We start from the raw sequence: 18,872 nt of genomic DNA, 5'->3' as shown, positions 1-18,872 counted from the left end.
TCCCCACCAGCGGGGGGGGGGGGGGGAGCTTCAGATGCCATGAAGCAGGTCTGCAGGTGTCTCTCTCCCCTCTTCGTCTCTGCCTCCTCTCTCAATTTCTCTCTGTTTTATCAAATGACATAGAAGGGAGGGGAGAAAAACTGTCCACTGGGATTCCTGGATTCCTAGTGCTGGCACCGAGCCCCAGCGATAACCCTGGGAACAATACAAAAAAGAATTAACAAAATCAGTCATCATGTTACAATGCTCAAGGACCCGGGTTCAAGCCCCAGTCCCCACCTACAGGGGAATGCTTTGCGAGTGGTGAAGCAGGGCTGCAGGTGTCCCTCTGTCTCTCTCCCTCTCTATGCCCCCATTTCTCTTGATCTCTGACTGCTTCTATCCAGTAAATAAAGATAATGAAAAAACAATTGAAATATCAGTCATCAAACAATATGAAAACAGCAGAGGTAATGAGAGTGTGGTTTCACAGAGGGAGGTGACAGTGGAAGGATATGTCCAGCACAAGGTCTGATGTCCCCACATACCACAAGCTCCCTGTCTCCTCGAATGGCCATACACCTGACCCCCCCCCCCATCCTTCAAAGAGCCTCCTGCTTAGAGACATGTCCCTGGTTTGTGAAGGAGCCTGTGCAGGTAGCACCCTCTATCACCTACACCGTCCCCAGCACCCCATCAGCACCAACACTGCTTTTATTATTATTATTATTTTTGGTGGTCACAGGGGTTTCACCATGATGGGCTGACTTTTTCAGTTAGAAAAAGACCAGTTGGGGTCGGCGTAGTGGCACATCTGGTTGCGCACACATGTTACAGTGAGCAAGGAGCTGGGTTCAAGCCCCCGGTCCCCACCTGCAGGGTACAAGCTTTACGAGTGGTGAAGCAGGGCTTCCAGTGTCTCTCTGTATCTCTCCCTCTCTTAACTCCCTCCTCCTCTCAACTTCTGACTGTCTGTAAAAGAGGATAATAAGGAAATTTTAAATACCTGAAAGATAAAAGAAAGAAAGAAAGAAAGAAAGAAAGAAAGAAAGAAAGAAAGAAAGAAAGAAAGAAAGAAAGATGGAGGAGTCAGGCATTAGTGCAGCACATAGTGCAAAGTGTATGGACTGGTGACACACAGGCTCCTTCCTATCAAGAGGGAGTCCCAGGCCTTCAGGCACCTCTGGGAGGAGTTGGTCTTGTCGCCAACTAAGGACTGTGTCCAGGCCATGTGGGAGGCAGGAGGAGAGGCCTGGCCTCCGGGACAGTGTGCACTGGGGACATGTTTACAGGGAGCAGCTGGAGAGCAGGTCCAGGAAACCAATCACTGAATCATTCAGGACACAGGCAGGTGCGGCTGGAAGGCAGGGCAGGCAGGGAGCTTGCAGAGGAGGGCTGCAGTGCTCACTGGGGGGGGGGGGGGAGGGGGCGGACCTTTGGCAGGGACTGTCCCTGCACCTCCTAAATGTGACACTGGCCTCTCGTCTCCACCTCCTCTTTCTCAGGAGTCTCCCAAGGCCCAAACCTCACTGTCCCTTTTCCTCCACCTCCTCCTCCTTCTTTTAATTTTTTTTCATGATTTAGTATTGATTTACAATGACATGTCAGCAGGGGTGTAATCCCACACCGTCCCCACCACCAGAGTTCTGAGTCCCCAATGCCTCTGCTGGAAGCTAAAGCAGTTTTCCCAGCTTGCAGATATGGGTTGACTATTATTTCTACAACTCTCTGTCTGGTTTTCTATGTAACTTTCTTTTTAAGGTTCTATCTCCTCTTCCTTTCCAAGCTACACATAACCCCATCACTACATCCAAATGTCCCTCTCTTTTTCATCCTGTCTCTCCTGGTCCTGATGAAGTCGGGAGTTCAGAGCCTCCTATCACTCCTCCCCCACTGGGAGTACACCCCTTCTTTCAGCTGAGGGCTGCGGTGACACCCTCCCCCCTGGGGCTTTGCTGCTGCCTGGCCACCCTCTCCTAGCAGCCCAAATGTCACCTCCTTCAAGCATCTCGAGACCCTTGCAGGAAGCAGCCTTTTCTTCCTCCCTGAGCCTGCACAGGGACAGCCTGCCATTCAGGTTCCTGGGGTGTCAGGGCTCCGCATCTGAGTATCTGTGGAGCAGTGAAGACGAACCCCCTCTCTGGGTCCCCCGCCCTTCTACCCCTTCGTAGAGCAGGAGACTGCGTCCTTAGGTGTGCACAGTCCCTTCGGTCTCACAGGGTGCTCGTGAGCAGTCAATTAGTTTCATGCCTCAAAAGTGCTTAGGTGAGTACTTGGCTCCGTGTTATGTAAGTGTCATTTCTTCTCACTGTCACCGCTCTGCCAGCCTCCTGCCCAGTGCTCAGCACAGTAAAAAAAACCTGCCCGGTGCTCCGCACAGTGAGTCCTCAGGACAGACCAGCCCGGGATTTTTCCTGATGTGGTTCTAACCCCTGAGGCTCGAATTCCCCCCGTGGGGAATTTCCAGACAGGCGTAAAACACCAGCTCAGTGGAGGCACCAGCAAATGCAAAGCAAACACACAAAACATGGTTCAGAAGTATGTTCTGCTTTTATATATATAAATAAAGATATATATATGTGTATATATATATATGCATATATATATATATATATATATATATATATATATGTAGATATATCGTTATTTACTGAATGGAGAGAGATTATCAGAAATCAGAGGGAAGGGGGAAGACAGAGAGGGAGAGGGACAGAGAGACACCTGCAGCCTTTCTTCACCACTTGCAAAGCTTTCCCCCTGCAGGTGGGGACTGGTGGCTCGAACGTGGTGGGGGCCAGCTGCCCACCTGTTCCTGGGACTCAGAGGCCTGTGTGTCTTGGAAAGACCTTCAAGCTGGCGATGGAAGTTTCTCTCTCTCTCTCTCTGTCTCTGTCTCTCTCTCTCTCTCATTTCTAGACAGTCACAGAGCCCCCTCAACCTGTTTTCTGATTTTCCAGGTGATGTCAACAATGGCAATGTGGCAGGGCTTCAGGGTAGATAAAAGGACAGGCTAGCATGAGGAATGGCCCAGGGCCTAGCAGGTGCACAGAGGGGTCACCTCCTTGAGTCCCTACTGTGAGGAGGAGCCTCTGGCTCTGGGGAGGTTTGTCCTGCCAGTGCTGAGCTGACCACAACAGCCAGGGGGACACCTGCCTTCCCAGAGTCCCTGAGAAGTTCTCAGAGACAGAGCTGGCCTTCCTCCCTTGGACCCTCTTTTGTCCATCAGTGCCTCACTGCCTGGTGTCCACTCCCTCACAACTGGGCCGGTCACCAGGATGCCCACAGGCTGAGGAATCCTGACCGTGTGTGGGGCCCTTCCTCACAGAGATGGCTGACCAGTCCACACAGCTCTGGTCTGAGGCCTTGGGAGTCACTCATGGAGGACCTGGATACCCCTGTGTGCAGGCGGCTCTGCTGGGGGGACGGGGGACAGCTGAGGGATCCAGACCCAGGTACCCACACGGCAGTCATGTTTAACAATTAGCAGACCACAAGTCATGACAGGAACAGTCCTACACTTATGGCTCATCAGAACAAGAAAGAGGAAAGGTTTCATTACACAGTTAACTCTCCCCCCTCTCTCCCTCTCTCTCTCTCTCTCTCCCTCTCTCTCTATCATATTTTAATTATTTATTGGATAGAGACAGAGAGAAATCAAAAGAGAAGGGGAGATAGAGAAGAGAAAGAGAGAGAGATACACCACTGCTTCAGCACCTGTGAAGCTTCCTCTCCGCAGGTGGGGACCAGGGGCTTGAACTGGGGTTTTGTACATGGTCTATGTGCATTCTACCAGGTGTGCCACCAGCAGGTCTCCTAACTCTCTTTCTCTCTGAAAATGTTGACATGGAGCAGTGGCGCCCTGGCAGTGACTAAAGAGAATGAGACTTTAGAGCAGAGGTTCCAAAGGTCCCTTCTAACTTGCCATATGTCTGTCTGTGTCCGTGTGTCTACGTGTGTGTGTGTGTGTGTGTGTGTTAGAGGACTCAGTATAAGCTATAGAAGATAATATTCACACAGACGTCTAGCTATATATGTCTCTATAAATATTTTTTAGTATTTTTAATATTTATTCCCTTTTTTGCCCTTGTTGTTTTATTGTTGTAGTTATTATTGCTTTGGTTACTGATGTTGTCGTTGTTGGATAGGACAGAGAGAAATGGAGAGAGGAGGGGAAGACAGAGGGGGGGAGAGAAAGACAGACACCTGCAGACCTGCATCACCACCTGTGAAGCGACTCCCCTGCAGGTGGGGACTCGAACTGGGATCCTTACGCTGGTCCTTGTGCTTTGTGCCACGTGCGTTTAACCCGCTGCGCCCCCGCCCGACTCCCGTCTCTATAAATCTTATGCGTCCTTTTATGTATACACATAGAAAACCATTACACATCCAGCAGCTTAGAGATAGCTAACAGTCTTCCTTCTCTCTCTCTTCCCCTACCTCCCTCTTTCCTTCCTTTCTTTTCTTTCTTCCCTTCTCCTTCCCTCCCTCCTTCCCTCCCTCCCATCTTTCCTTCCTTCCCAAAGCCCCTGCTCAGCTGCAACTTACGGTGCTGTGCATGGAGTTAACCTGGGGCATCGGGGCCCCAGGTACCAGTCTTTCTGTAGAACCACTGTGCTGTCCCCTCCGGCTTGCAGGGTCTGTGAGTGGCACCATCACACTGTTAAGGACACCACTATCCAGACTCTGCTCTAGATCATTGCTGTTCAGACCCCAGGGGGCACACAGGCCACCTGGGCATCTGGATGAATTTATTTCTGGCTCTGCAGGGATCTGTTTCTCCAAGGGCTCCCAGTGACCCCCAGGGCTGATCTCCCCCACCCCCCTGCATTCCTGCTGTGTTCTGCCCCTGCAGCTTCCCGCCCTCACCCCAGCTCTGCAGATGTGGGCATGGAGGCTCTCAGAAGTGTGCAGGTCTGTCCTAGACCCCCCCACACACACACACACAGCTGCAGCCCTGAAGTGAGAGGCTCCACTCACGTGGGTCTGTGTGTGTCCACACGCCCCACCACACAAGTGTGTCCTGTGGGTTTAGATCACATGTGGCCAAGGACAGGGAGGGCAGCTCAGAGGGTTGCCAGGCAGATGACCTGTCTCTGTGGCGGCAGATGGTGGTGACGCTGGACCCACAGAGCCCTCCAGAGCTGCAGCCCCTGTCCTGGGGTTCCGCCCCCCCCCACCCCCAGGCTTTAACTCTCACATCCTAGGAGATATTTCAAGCTCCACCCAGCACTGACAGGCAATGATGGCTCCAACAAAGGGAGAAGAGTTTAGTTCACAGGGATGATCAGAGCAGAGGAGAGCTGTCTAATCCTATTAATGAATTTGCTAATTGGGCTTCTGCCCCCAATCATTTCATATCCAGGCTCTCCAGGGAGGCATCAGACAAAATGGAAGCAGCGCCCGGGGGGCTGTGACAATGGCCTGGGCACTGCGGGTTATCCTTGTTTATCCTCACCCAACCTCACTCCCTGTTCCGGCTGTCCCTCCACTCTGTTCCCTTGGGTGCCGTCCAGGGTGAGGTCAGGATGGGAGGGAGGAGGCAGGCTTGGGTAAAGGGCTCGGGCTCTGGGACCAACCAGGACCAGGAGCTGCAAGCCGACAGCTGAGTGAGCCTGAGCGAGGCCTCCGCTGGCTTCCTCATCTACAGATTGGGAAGCACCACAGGATCTGTCCTCCAGGGCTGGCGGGAGACAGGACACTGGGAGAGGACCAGGCAAGGGACAGTGTCCTGAGATGAGACAAAGACAGCAGCACCCTGGCCCCTAAGGTTCAGTCACACAGCCAGACTTTGGGGGCAAAAGCTTCTTCTATCAAATCTGAGACCTCATAGCCTGCCTCAGCCCCACCCCACCCCCGATTTGAGTCCAGCGCAGACCCCCTTTCTGTGCCCAGTTTAGCCTTCAGTACGGCCTAGAATAGCACAGTCCTGTGCCCAGGCTGACGGCCACTGCTGGCAGCATGCCCTTTTGCAAAAGAATAAATGCCTGGCTTCAACTCCTTATTTTTATTTTTATTTTTTTGCCTTGATAAGTAATTTTAATTGGACGTCGTTTACAACACTTTTCTTTTTTATCTGATGGGGGGAGAGCACTCAGTGGTCTGGCCTGTGATGTTGGATTGAGCTTGGGGGCTCATGCTGGTCCTACTCTGTGCCACCTCCCCCCGGCCAACTCTTTAGTCTCCTTGCTCTGATGTTTATTTTTGCAAATGGCCTTTTGATTTTTGTTTTACTGAATGTGCCACTGGGTGGGGGGATGAATTTGGGGCCTTGCAAATATCCTTCCAGCTGGACTTATCACTATCTTTTGAAAGATAGAAGAAAAGGGAGAGAGGGGGGGAGGGGGGGAAGAAGAGAGAGTAAAAGTACTGACAGTGGACATGGGCCCCAGATCAGATCGATGGGGTTTACAGTTAATAGTGTTGATATATTTTTCCCATATTTGGGAGCTACTCTCTCCCTGACCCAGCTTTCTAATCCTATTTCCAATCTGATACCATCTCCTTAGACAATACCTTTAGCCCATCTGCAAGTTAACTCTCAGGCAAAAAATAGTAAAGGCACAGGCCCCTAGGAATATACCTAAAATACATTTCCTAGCTTTTTCCAAAATGGAGACTCTCCAAATCTCATCTGTTATATTCTTACTTTTAGGTTCCTGATTATTAAACAATTTGTTCTGCTTTACATCTTAATGCTTTTCAGCCACCACCAAGTTACAGTTTAAGTTACCATGATGCCAACTTGACTTTCCTAGGCAGACAACTTCACCAATATGTTCTGGAACCTCACCTCTCCAGAGCCCTACCCAACTAGGGAAAGATAGAAACAGGCTGGGGTGGGGGTGGGAGGAGTTGGGCGGTAGCGCATCGGGTTAAGTTCAGGTGGCGCAAAGTGCAAGGACCAGCTTAAGGATCACGGTTCCCCATCTGCAGGGGAGTAGCTTCACAGGCAGGGAAGCAGGTCTGCAGGTGTCTATCTTTCTCTCCCCTTCTCTATCTTTCCCTCCTCTCTCCATTTCTCTCTGTCCTATCCAACAATGGCAACAATAATAATAACTACAACAATAAAACAACTACAACAAGGGCAAAAAAAGTGAATAAATAAATACAAATACATACGTACATATATGTGTATATATATATATACAGGCTATAGATCAACCTACCAAAGTCCATGTCCAGTGGAGAAGCAATTACAGAAGCCAGACCTTCTACCATCTGCACCCCATAATGATCCTGGGTCCATACTCCCAGAGAGATAAAGACTAGGGAAACTTCCTAGTTTTCCTATGAAGGGGGTGGGATACGGAGCTCTGGTGGTGGGAACTGTATGGAATTATAACCCTTTTATCCTACAATCTTTATTAAACGAATAAAAAAATAAAAATAAAATAAAGATAATTAGAACTCAAAAAAAAAGTACTGACAGTGCTTCCATGCAGTGCTAGGGTTCGAACTCAGATCTCCACAAAGGCAAGTCAGGTGCCCCAATGGCTGAGCCATCTCACCAGCTCCCTTGCTCTCATTTCTTGAATGAATCTGACCAAAGAATGAAAGTGTAGAGACGCTTCCCAGTCTTCCCTTGTTCCTCAAAGACACAAAACAGCTACTGGCAGCTGCAGGCCACACCAATGCTCCTCAGGCTGAAGCAACCCTTTGCAGCCTTGTAAGAAGCTCTAAGCCGGTTACTCCCCTCTACCTGGGAATCCTGGACCCCAGGCTTCTGCCCTCCCAGGACTTTTTCACTCACCCATTCATTCATTCGAGGACACATTCATTCACACACTCATTTCTTCAGCCATTCATTCACCTGCTCCATCCTTAATGGAAACACTCCCTCACTCCCCTGTACATTTTACAATAGACCAAGTGAGTAAAGCCCTTGTAGGCTAGAGAATTCCCAGGGAACAGAGCCCAGAGCCCAGAGCCCAGAGCTCAGAGTCCAGAGGCTCTAAGCAGTATCCTCCCTGCCCACTGCCAGCCTTTTCCATCTCTGCACCTAGTGCCTGGAGCCCTGCTGACTTCTGCCCAGGGTAGGCTGGGGGCTGCCTTGGCAGGCAGTGGAGCTGTCAGGCAGTGCATACTGTTCTCAGAGCACTCGCCTGCTTCATGGTAAACAGACTCAGCACATTTCACAGACAGAGCCAATTCGGAGCCAGCAGACCAAGTAACAGAATTCACTGCACGCAGAGCGCTGGCTGGTGAGCGAGACTCCCGCGGGAAGCTAACTTTTCCCACAGGATCTGCAATTCTAGGAAATGGGAATGAGTGGTCAAGCATGCACTCCTGAGCCCCCCCAAGGGGCTGACGGGTTGCCTAGGATGTGTGCGGCCAGCTTGGCACCCTGGCATCCCAGAATTTGGGCTCAGACGTCCCTGCCCCCCAGGAGCTGGGATGGGGTGAGCCACCAACCCCTTTCCCTGTGGGCCAATTTGGAGCATGGCCCAGGCCTCGTGAGAACATGCTCCGTGGATGATGGAGGAATTACAATGCAGAAGCCATTTCTCTCTGGAGCTTGTAGGAGATCTCCTGAATATGGAAACAGCCAAGGGAGGTCCTGGCATGTGGCTGGAATTTTAAGAAGGAGATTAGGAGGTGGGGGAAGGACCAGACGGCCCTAGGAAGATGGGCAGAGATGAGAACCACCGGTCACTGCTCAGGCCGGAGGCGCCAACACCACAGCTCACAGCCATTCCTCCTTGAGAGATAAGGACATGGCGACAGGCTTTCCAAGGCCCCTGGGGTCTGGGACTGGAGATGGTAGGGACTCTGCTACTCCTTGGTACCTCACTGCCTCTGATTGGTCCCCTGATGTGTCCTCATTGGAAATCTGCCCCATCAAAAATTCCCAAACCAGCAATGTCAGAACCATGTTGCTGCTGCTCCAAGGTGCCCAGCGACTGAGGAGCCAGGGGACACACCCTGTGTTTGTGCCTGGCTACGTGGGCTTAGAAAGAGCACCCCCATTGCTCAGCAAAGTCTTCTGGAAGCACTGTGGAGAGCCCAAGCTCAGCCTTTCTGGAAGGTTCTGAATGCCTTCCCCTGGTGGTGGAGGAAGATAGGTTCAGCCCCCAGGGGAAGGCTCCCCATCTGCTAAGCACCAGCTTCTGCGGGATGGCCTCGGTCTCCTGATGCCTCCCTACTTTTAGAGAACCCCCTCCCCCCAATTGCTTGATGCCTACTCCTTGACGTTGGAGACTCCCGGAATTATCACGCCTGTTCCTTATTGATACACTCTTCTATTCTTGTTGTACTGCTTCCTTAGTTCCTGACAGCAACGTAAAGAAGAACAAAAGGAAAGCAGGTCCACCTGTAGTCACCCACCTGCCCTCCGGCCACAGTCCCTGCTCTCTGACGGCATCTGGGAGATGGTGCAAACCCTGGGGTCAGCAGGATCCCGGAGGCCAAAAGCCTAAGCCGCATGTCATCAGTGCTGCCCTCTGCACCAGCTTTTAAGGTCCCCTTCTTCTTCTTCTTCTTCTTCTAGCGTTTGCCCTTCTTCCGTAGCCAGTCAACAGCGTCAGGTGGAGCCTGATGTCAAGTTTCGAGACCTCCTTTGAATTGGAGAGGTGGCAGTCGTTGACTATGTGGGTCATAGTCTGTCTGGAGCCGCAGGGGCAGTTCAGGTCGTCGTCTCTGGCTCCCCAGCGATGGAACATAGCGGCGCACCGGCCATGGCCTGTTCGATAGCGATTGAGGAGGGCCCGATCATAACGTGCTTGCAGGGGTCTGTGATGAGGTGTCTGTTCTTGACCTCAGCTGACTGCCAACTCTGTTTCCAAGAGTCTGGAACAGAGAAGTTCAGCGTAGGCGTAGGGGACCAGATTGGGTGACGAGACGTCAAGCGTTGGACAGGGTGGGCGAAGATATCCGCGTATATTGGCAGGTCCGGTCGAGCGTAGACGTGGGAAATGAACTTAGATGATGCCGCATCCCGACGAATGTCTGGTGGGGCGATGTTGCTAAGAACTGGCAGCCATGGAACCGGGGTGGAACGGATGGTTCCAGAAATGATCCTCATGGAGGAAGGTCCCCTGTGTTCCATGCTCTGATGTAATGCAGAACTTCTGTTCACGAATATCATGAGAGAAGCCTGTTCAGGGGCACCCGCAGTAATCATACTAGTCAGTCCACTCTTCAGAGCACTCTCACACTTGTTGATGAGTGTCTGAGTTAGTCTTTTCAATCCTGGGATTGAAGCTTGGAACCCAGAATCCCAGCAGCAGCCGTATGCATCCACCAGACCCCATGTCTCCTGCAATTTTTCCCTCTCTCTTTGGGCCCACCCTGTCAAGTCCACTTAACCCCAAACAGTGTCCTTGGTGTGGGAAGCCAGACTCTCACAGCCAGAAACCCTACCCAGAACCAGATCCAGAGACTGAGGCCCAAACAGGACTTTCTCACTTTAAAAAATATTTTATTTATTTATTCTTGGATAGAGACAGAGAGAAATTGAGAGGGGTGGGGGAGACAGAGAGGCAGAGAGTCACCTGCAGCCCTGTTTCACCACTTGTGAAGCTTTCCCCCTGCAGGTGGGGACCAGGGGCTCGAACCCGGGTCCCTGTGTACTATAATATGTGCGCTTAACCAGGTGCACCACTGCCTGGCCCTCTTTCTCTTTGAATTAAAGACTAAGATGCCAGGCAGAGAGACGGGAAATGCATCTGGGTGTTTCTACCCATTGCCAAAGCCCTTACACTGCACTGCTTCAGATGCCTGTCACTTCTGGAAGACTCCCCTAGTATAGTGGGAGGGCTGGTGGCACTCTTCTCCTCTCTGGGAGCTGACCCCAGGGAGCTTCTGCTCCATTTAAACAATACACAGAGACATGTGTTTTGTAATTATCTGGTTCACTGTCACCCGCTGTGCCTGCCACCATTGCTTCTAGGGCCAGCCAGGGGGCAGAGTTAAGAACTGGAGCTGCCCACTTGGGTTTGGGGTCCCAGTAAGCTGGGTAGGACTGAAAGAAGGTTCTGATTTTTATCTTTTTATTTATGTCCTATTAGGTAGAGAGAAATTGAAAGGGGAGGGGGCAATAGAGAGAGGAGAAGAGACAGAGAGACACCTGCAGCCCTGCTTTACCACTTGCGAAGCTTTCCCCCTGCAGGTGGGGACCAGGGGCTTGAACCTAGGTCCTTGTGCATTGTAATGTGAGCGCTTAACCACTTGGCCCCTCTTTTTTTCTTTTTTATATTTTTATGTGTTTGTTGTTGGATAGAGAGAGAGAAATTCAGAGGGGAGTGTTGTATAGAAAGATAGAGAGGGAGAGAGACAGAGACACGCCTGTAGCCCTGCTTCACCACTCACAAAGCTCTCCCTCTGTAGGTGGGGACCAAGGGCTTGAACCTGGGTCCTTGTGCACTGTAACGTGAGCGCTTAAGCAGGTGCGTCACTGCCTGGTCCTGGAAGAAGGTTCTGGAGATGAGCTGCCAGGATTCCTAGATGCCCTGGTCCCCTGCAGGGTGGCCCACTCTTGGCCTGTGGGTACCCTAACCGCCCCACTCCCCGACGACAGAGTAGAGTCCCCAGACTCAGACATACTGGGCACTGACAACACAGCACAACCTGGGGCTGAGCACTCGCCCGGCCTTGTCCCTGGAGTCCTCAGAAGGCACCAGCTATTTTAAGATGGTAACCACTACTGTCCCGGTTTCACAGTCAGGGAAAAACAAGGCTTAGTCATCGAGAGTAAGTGGCGGAGCCTGGATTTGAACCCAGCAGGGGACAAGGACACGGACTTGAGCAGCCTACAGTTCTCTTCTGCCAGCTGCCAATCAGGCGGGGGCCCCACTCTGAGGACGGCCTCCCAGCAGCAGCCTTCTGTGCTGAAAAGCGGGAGTTGGGGAGACAGCAAAGGAGACTGGCACAGGACAGGTCCCAGGTTTAACCCCTGGTACAGCCGTCAGAACTCAGTGGAGCAGGGCTCTGGCCCAAAGAAAGTAAAGCCCGTGGGAATGTCCAGGGTCTCTTCCTGCCAGGACACACGGAGAAACTGAGGTTCTGTCTGGGAAGATCACTAACCACCAGCCTTCCTGGCCAGTTTCCAGATGCCTCCCCAGCAGGAAGGGTTTGTTTGTTTGTTTGTTTGACCAAAGCACTGTTCAGCTCTGGTTTATGGTGGAGTGGAGGGATTGAACCTGAGACTTTGGAGCCTCAGGAATGAGAGTCTCTTTGCATAACCATTATGCTATCTACCCCCACCAGAGGAAGGGCTTTTTTTTGCTGGGTGGCACTGCACTGAGGAATGCACACAGCTGGAACCCCAACAAGTTCACGCCAGTGGAGGAGGAGGAGGTCTCTGCATGAAAGGAGTGACCACTGGGCTTGGGCAGCCCTGCCCCCATTAGCCTCGGCTGTGCCTTGAGCGTCAAAGCAGCTGACATGAGACAGACATGTACCAGGCGCACAGGTGGCGGGCGTGGGCACTAGATGCAGGAACCCCTCTTTCCCTGCTTGGAGCCCCGAGAGCAGCAAAGAGCTCTGGTCTTGGGGGATCCTGAAGGGACCCATCCAAAGAGACCTGAGTGGGAGGAAAGCGTGAACAGCCAGTTCTGAGCTCTCTGCCTCTGCCAGCCCTGCCGATGGGGCTCAGGTCACCTTTGGTCTTCACCTGGGCCTTTACAATGGTTCCCAGGGACAGAGAACACACCAAGTGCTGCCTGTCTGCTCCAATGCCCAACCCCCATTCCCATCAGGAAGCAGCATTCTCACTCCAGGGGACTCCCCAAGGAGGCCACCTCCTGAGTCTCTTGTCCCCGCAGTGACCTCTGGGACTCCACAGCGTGTGTGTGTGTGTGTGTGTGTGTGTGTGTGTGTGTGTGTGTGTGTGTGTGAGGGAGGGGCAGGTGATGGATGAGGAGCACAGGACTTGGCACTGAGTTGATCCCTGTGTGTGGACACGCACCTGTGAGGAGTGGCACTGAGAGGTCAAGGCCCTGAGTGGGGCTGCAGACTGGTCCTGCCTGTGGACATGGAGCCTAGTTGTGCAAGTGGGTTCCAGTCTCTCCCGGTGCCCTAGCTTTGCCCCATGAGAGCTCCCCCTAGATGCCTGCCCCCCTGGTGGGCCCTCTGTGATGATGCCCTAAGCAGCCCAGCCTGATCTATGACCTCAGAGAAGATGCCCCATGCCCCCCAGACTCCACTGACCCCAGTACAGATACAGCTGCTGATAGAAGAGGTAGGATGTGACACCCACCCAAAATCACCAGGAGGGTTCCGGCGGCAGAATGGAGGGAGTAGCTGACAGGATCTCTGCAACCCCAGCATCCAGCCACTCACCATCAGGACTGAGTATCACACAAAAGAAAGCCAGACCCAAACCATCTACAGCTTTCTCCTAACTGCCTCCCTTCTCTGTTCCAACTGCCAACTTCAAAGCTACTGGGCTGAAAGCCTTCCTGCATCATCCCCAGTGGGAGCCACTGCCTGGCTTCCCAAGGCCCCAGGTGACAGCTGTCTCAGCTGGCACAGGAGGGACCCCTGGGGGTGTGCTGGAAGCCACTCATCTCTCTGCCCCATGCCCTGGCAGTGCCCCCAGCTCCCTCCAGAGCACACAGCACCCATGGGTGACAGCCTGGCTTCTGAGGGCTCCCTGAGCCATGGGGACCCAAGTGAGCCCTGGGGACTCTGACACCCACACCAGCTGAGTCCTTTTGACTTGCAGAGGTTCATGGAGGCGGGGCAGGGTTCTGGACCCCTGGGTCTGTGTGAGAGTAAGAGCAACCTAGCTGGGAGCCCACAGCTGCATGACAACAGGAACAACAGTAAGGGCTCCCCGGCAGCTGCACCCAGACAATATGGGCACCCCACCTGTGCACCCACCTCACTTGCTCCCACATATTTTCCCAGCAGGTAGGTGCTGGCACCTGAGCCCCCCCCCCCCAGGGGGAGTCAGGCACCTTGGGGGGCTGTTCCCCCTCCTGGTCTGTCTACAGCAAGGGCTCCTGGTCCTGAGACAGAAAAGCCTGGCCCCTCTTGGGGGGGCGGTGGAGGGAGATTGCACCCCTGCTGTGTGCCCCCAGACCTGCCGGCAGAACAAAGGGACCAGGTGGCTTACCTTTGGAGGGTCGCCTTTGTTTGGTTTGCAGAGAGGAGAAGGTGCCCATCACGGCCCCCATGGCCAAGGAGGGGACCTGCGAGGACAGTCCTGCCCCTCCCGGGAAGCAGTCGCTGCTGGGTTACTCCAAACCACGCGCGGAGGAGGAAACAGGCAGCTACCCGCCTGCAGCGGGCTGGGATCCTGGGATCGGGGAGGGAGCAGGCGTGGGGCTGGGCGCCCGGAGCCCTCTCTCTCTCTCTCTCTCTCTCTCTCCCTCTCCTCTTCAACCCAGCACAGGAAGAGCTAGCCGCCGCGAGCCCCTAGCACTCAGCCCCCTCCCTGTCCGCCTGGTTGCCTGGTACTGGACAGGGCTCCGGGCTCTGGGCTCTGAGCTCCTGGCTCTTGGCTCTTGGTTCCGGGGTCGCTCCAGGCATGAATGAGCGGAGCTGAGAGCTGCCGCCCCGCAGCCTGTGCTGGCGGCTCCTTGGGGTGCCGGTGCCTCTGAGTGGCGCCCAAGCACTAGGGACCCCAGGGTGGGAGGGGCCTGCTGCAGGGGTGCCCTGAGTGTGTGTGTGTGGTGGGGGGCGGGGCGGCAGGTCTAGGAGGCTGTGTGCATGCTGGACATACACAGCGCTAGGCTGGGGACTTGGGGCCAGGAAATCCTCCCAAAATGTGAGTGTGTGTTCCCCATGTCTGCGTGATTTACTGACTTCAAGGGACATCCTGGACCATGGCTGGAGTTCAGGGACAATGTTTATCTAGACCTGTATCTGTCTACTGCATTCATCATCCATCTTTCTAGCTTCTAGTTATTCATCCATCTGTCCTTCTAACCTAACAATTTTCTATCATCCATCTGTCCATCCATCTTTCTAGTGTATCTTTCTATCTGATCTATCCATCCATCCACCTACCCATTTGTTTTTCTGTCCCATAACTTATCCATCCGTCCATCCATCCATCCATCCATCCACCCATCCACCCACCCACACATCCATCCGTCTCTACATCCATCCATCCACCCAGTCCATCCTCCATCCATCCATCCATCCTCTGCCCACCCACACACCCATCCATCTATACATCCATCCATCCATCCATCCATCCACCCATCCACCCACCCACACATCCATCCGTCTCTACATCCATCCATCCACCCAGTCCATCCTCCATCCATCCATCCATCCTCTGCCCACTCACACACCCATCCATCTATACATCCATCCATCCATCCATCCACCCATCCACCCACCCACACATCCATCCGTCTATACATCCATCCATCCATCCACCCACCCACCCCATCCTCCATCCATCCATCCATCCACCCACACATTCACACATTCTCCTAACCTATTTTTCTAACCCTATCTACCCATCCATCAACATCTTTTTTTAAAAAAAATTTATTTATTTATTCCCTTTTCTTGCCCTTGTTGTTTTATTGTTGTTGTTACTAATGTCATTGTTGTTGGATAGGACAGAGAGAAATGGAGAGAGGAGGGGAAGACAGAGAGGGGGAGAGAAAGACAGACACCTGCAGACCTGCTTCACTGCTTGTGAGGCGACTCCCCTGCATGTGGGGAGCCAGGGGCTTGAACTGGGATCCTTCCACCGGTTCTTTGCGCTTTGCTCCACCTGTGCTTAACCTGCTGCGCCACTACCTGACTCCCTCCATGATCATCTTCATCATCACCATTAATCTATCATCTATTTCTCTACCTGTTATCTATCTACCCCTCTATCTATCCCTGGTTTCCAGCCTCTGGCTGGCTGGTGGTGTGCTGACCCCCCTGCCTCCACCCCCAGGACAGTGTCCCTGGTCCTTCTGTGCACGCAGGATTTCAGGTGACTTCAATGGAAAGCTGAATCGATACAACCCTGAATTCTCAGAGTGAAGGCAAAGCCTCCCCTAACTGGCTGTCATGCCCCCACCCCCCCAGAAGCAGGGCCACCTCCCTACGACAAGGAGCTAGGAAGAGGGAAGGGAGCCCTGGCCTTGCGTGTTTCTGCCTCTCTCTTCCCACTATCCCTCCTTCATCACCTGCCTTTCCATACCCACTTGCACAGCCGTTGTTAGTCAGCAGTGGAGGGACAGGGTGTGGCTGAGAGGGGAGGGTGCAGGCTGGATTTAGGGTGCATCTCTGTGGACAGTTCCCATCAGGACCACACACACCCCACCTGGCCTGAGTGGCCGCCCGCCTCAGTCTGAGTGGGGTTCCAACCCCTGACCAGGTCAACTGCCAACTTCAGAGCTGCTGGGCTTAAAGCTTTCCCGCATCGTCCCCAGTGGGGGCCAGTGTCTGGCTCCCCAAGGCTCCAGGTAACAGCTGTCCTGCTGGCAGGATCCAGCCTGTCTCATCTGGCATGGGAGGGTCTCCCCTGGGGGGTGGGCTTCAGGCTTTCTAAGGCTGGAAGCCACTCATCTCTCTGGCCCATGCCCTGGCAGTGCCCCCAGCTCCCTACAAAGCACACAGCACCCGTGGGTGACAGCCTGGCTCCCAAGGGCTCTCTGAGCCACAGCACACAGTCACACAGGCGCACACACGTTTACAGGGACACGGCTTCTGTGAATGTAAACTCTCAGGCACCCAGAGGTACATTCACAGCCCCAGATGAGACACAGACACACAGGTGTGAGACAGACACATGGCCACCCACAGGCATAGTTCACAGTACAGAGCCATGCCCACAGACTCGGGGCTCCCCAGGAGCTGCTGCCCCACACCCCGTTTACCTCACTAACACAGGTGCCCTGTGAGCTGGCCCCAAACCCTGAGCAATCCACTAGTCTATTCAGAACCTTCTGCTTCCTCCACGGCCTGCATGGGACCCATTAAGGGTGACAAGGGAGGTGCCTTTGTCCCCACCCACAGGCAGGTTACAATGAATGAATGAGTGAGTGAGTGAGTGAGTGAGTGAATGAATGAAAGAAAGAATGCCTTTTCTCTGTGGCCAATGACTAAGTAAGATGTGACAATTACCAGATCACCCTTGTGTTTGAAAGGCAGTGGCATCCTCTCCCCGGTGAAGACGGATTCATTCAGCAAATATTTATTCAGCCACACGTCTTCCATGTACCAGATGTTTACACTACAACAGTACTTTTCTCTGCGAGGACGCTACTGTGGTCATCTTGTACACACACACACACACACACACGCACACTGACACACACACACACAATCTCACACACATGCATATACGCACACTCACTCACACACAAGCACACACACACTCACATGCACACACACACCACACACACTCACACACTCTCACACGCACTCTTACACACACACTCACACATGCATACTCTCTCATGCATGCACACACAATCTCACATATACACTCATGCACACACACACCACACACACACACTCACACAACACACACACACACGCACACACACACTCGCACACACCACACACACTCACACACACACTCTCTCACACACACACGCACACACAATCACACACACATGCACACTCACACACACATGCACACACACTCACATGCGCACATACACACTCTCTCACACACCACACATACTTACACACACTCTCACAACACACCACACACATGCACACACACTCACACACACATGCACACGCATGCACACACACACAAGCAGAAGATACAGCAGACAGCTCCTGGAGAGGCTTGCAGAGATCTAAGTCAGCAGGTACATAGATGAGGAAGCGCACAAAAGGGAGCAGAGAAGGGCCTGAAGAGAGAGAGGACCCCTGCCACCTGGCTGTGGGAACTTTTATTCCCTTGTCCATTACTTGGCACACCCCGTCTGGGTATCCTTCTCCTCTAGAGGACCAACTTGCTCTGGTCCCCAGGCCAGCTCAGACCCTGCCCTCATTCATCATACCCACACCCCCACATCCCCCACTCACAGACTGAGGCTCTGACACCCACCCCACACATGGCTGGGCTTGCAGATGGGGCCTGGAAGGAAGAGAGAGAGGGGAAGGGAGGGGGGAAGGGAGGGAGGCTACACTAGGTCACAGGACGGGGCTCTGGTCCCGATTGGGGCAGTGTTTCACGTCCTAATTAGAGCAGGCATCAGTCATCAGAGAGTTTGCTGAGAAAAGGGAACTCCGCTTCATTGCTGGTGGGAACACAAGCGGGTGGAGCCCCTTGGAGGACTGCATGGAGAGTCCTTCAACAAATAAATATGCAGTTACCTTAGGATCCAGCAATAGCACTCAGGCATTTATCCAGCGGACACTCAAACACTAATTCGAAGAGACACATACACTCCTATGTTCATAGCTGCATTATTCACAACAGCCGAAGAGTGGGAGCAGCCTAGATGCCCATCCACAGATGACTGGCTAGAGAAGTGATGGGATGTATACTCCATGGAATACTACTCTGTCATCAAAAAAGATAATATTGTGTCCTTTGAGACCAAATGAATGGAAATGGACGTGATGGTGCTTAGTGAAATAAGTACAGAGATGAAAGATAACAGCCAGATGGTTTCACTCATCTGTGGAGTCTAGAGATCTAATACACGTGAATTTGCAAATAAACAAAAGCAGAAGCAAGAGTAATGTTTCTCAGACAGTGTGAGGACTCTGGTGGTTCTCTCTGGGAGGTGGAGGCTGGGGACACAGAGCTCCAGTGGTGGGTGTGGTGTGGGGCTAGACCCTGACATCTTACAGTCTTGTAACCCACTATTCACCACAAATCAAAAAATGGAAAAAGAACAGGTGTTGGAGAGTCTCCACTTCTGTACCAGGACCAGAGACAGCCCAGATGTGCAGAGAGAGAGAGGGGGGGGGCTCCCTGCGGACACCCTCAGAGACAGCCCAGATGTGCAGAGAGAGAGGGGGGGCTCCCT

The 18,872-nt window shown here is 53.0% G+C and overlaps 1 protein-coding gene across 2 annotated transcripts in view; it reads right to left on the bottom strand.

Annotated features, from left to right (window-relative positions):
• KCNIP1 (potassium voltage-gated channel interacting protein 1) overlaps window positions 1-14,313 on the bottom strand; it is a 162,953-nt gene extending 148,640 nt beyond the window's left edge. The window contains exon 1 of one of the 2 annotated variants that reach the window (XM_007520846.3): window positions 14,036-14,313. In XM_007520846.3, coding sequence (XP_007520908.1) covers window positions 14,036-14,096 — 61 coding nt within the window. In that variant the 5' untranslated portion in view covers window positions 14,097-14,313. The remainder of the gene's footprint in view (window positions 1-14,035) is intronic. The other variant, XM_007520847.3, reaches the window with a different exon arrangement.
• Between the last annotated feature and the right edge of the window lie 4,559 nt (window positions 14,314-18,872).

This window comes from Erinaceus europaeus, chromosome 9 (assembly GCF_950295315.1).
Source record: "Erinaceus europaeus chromosome 9, mEriEur2.1, whole genome shotgun sequence".
In the NCBI taxonomy this organism is placed as follows: Eukaryota; Metazoa; Chordata; class Mammalia; order Eulipotyphla; family Erinaceidae; genus Erinaceus; species Erinaceus europaeus.
This window is presented reverse-complemented; position numbering and strand designations above follow the sequence as displayed.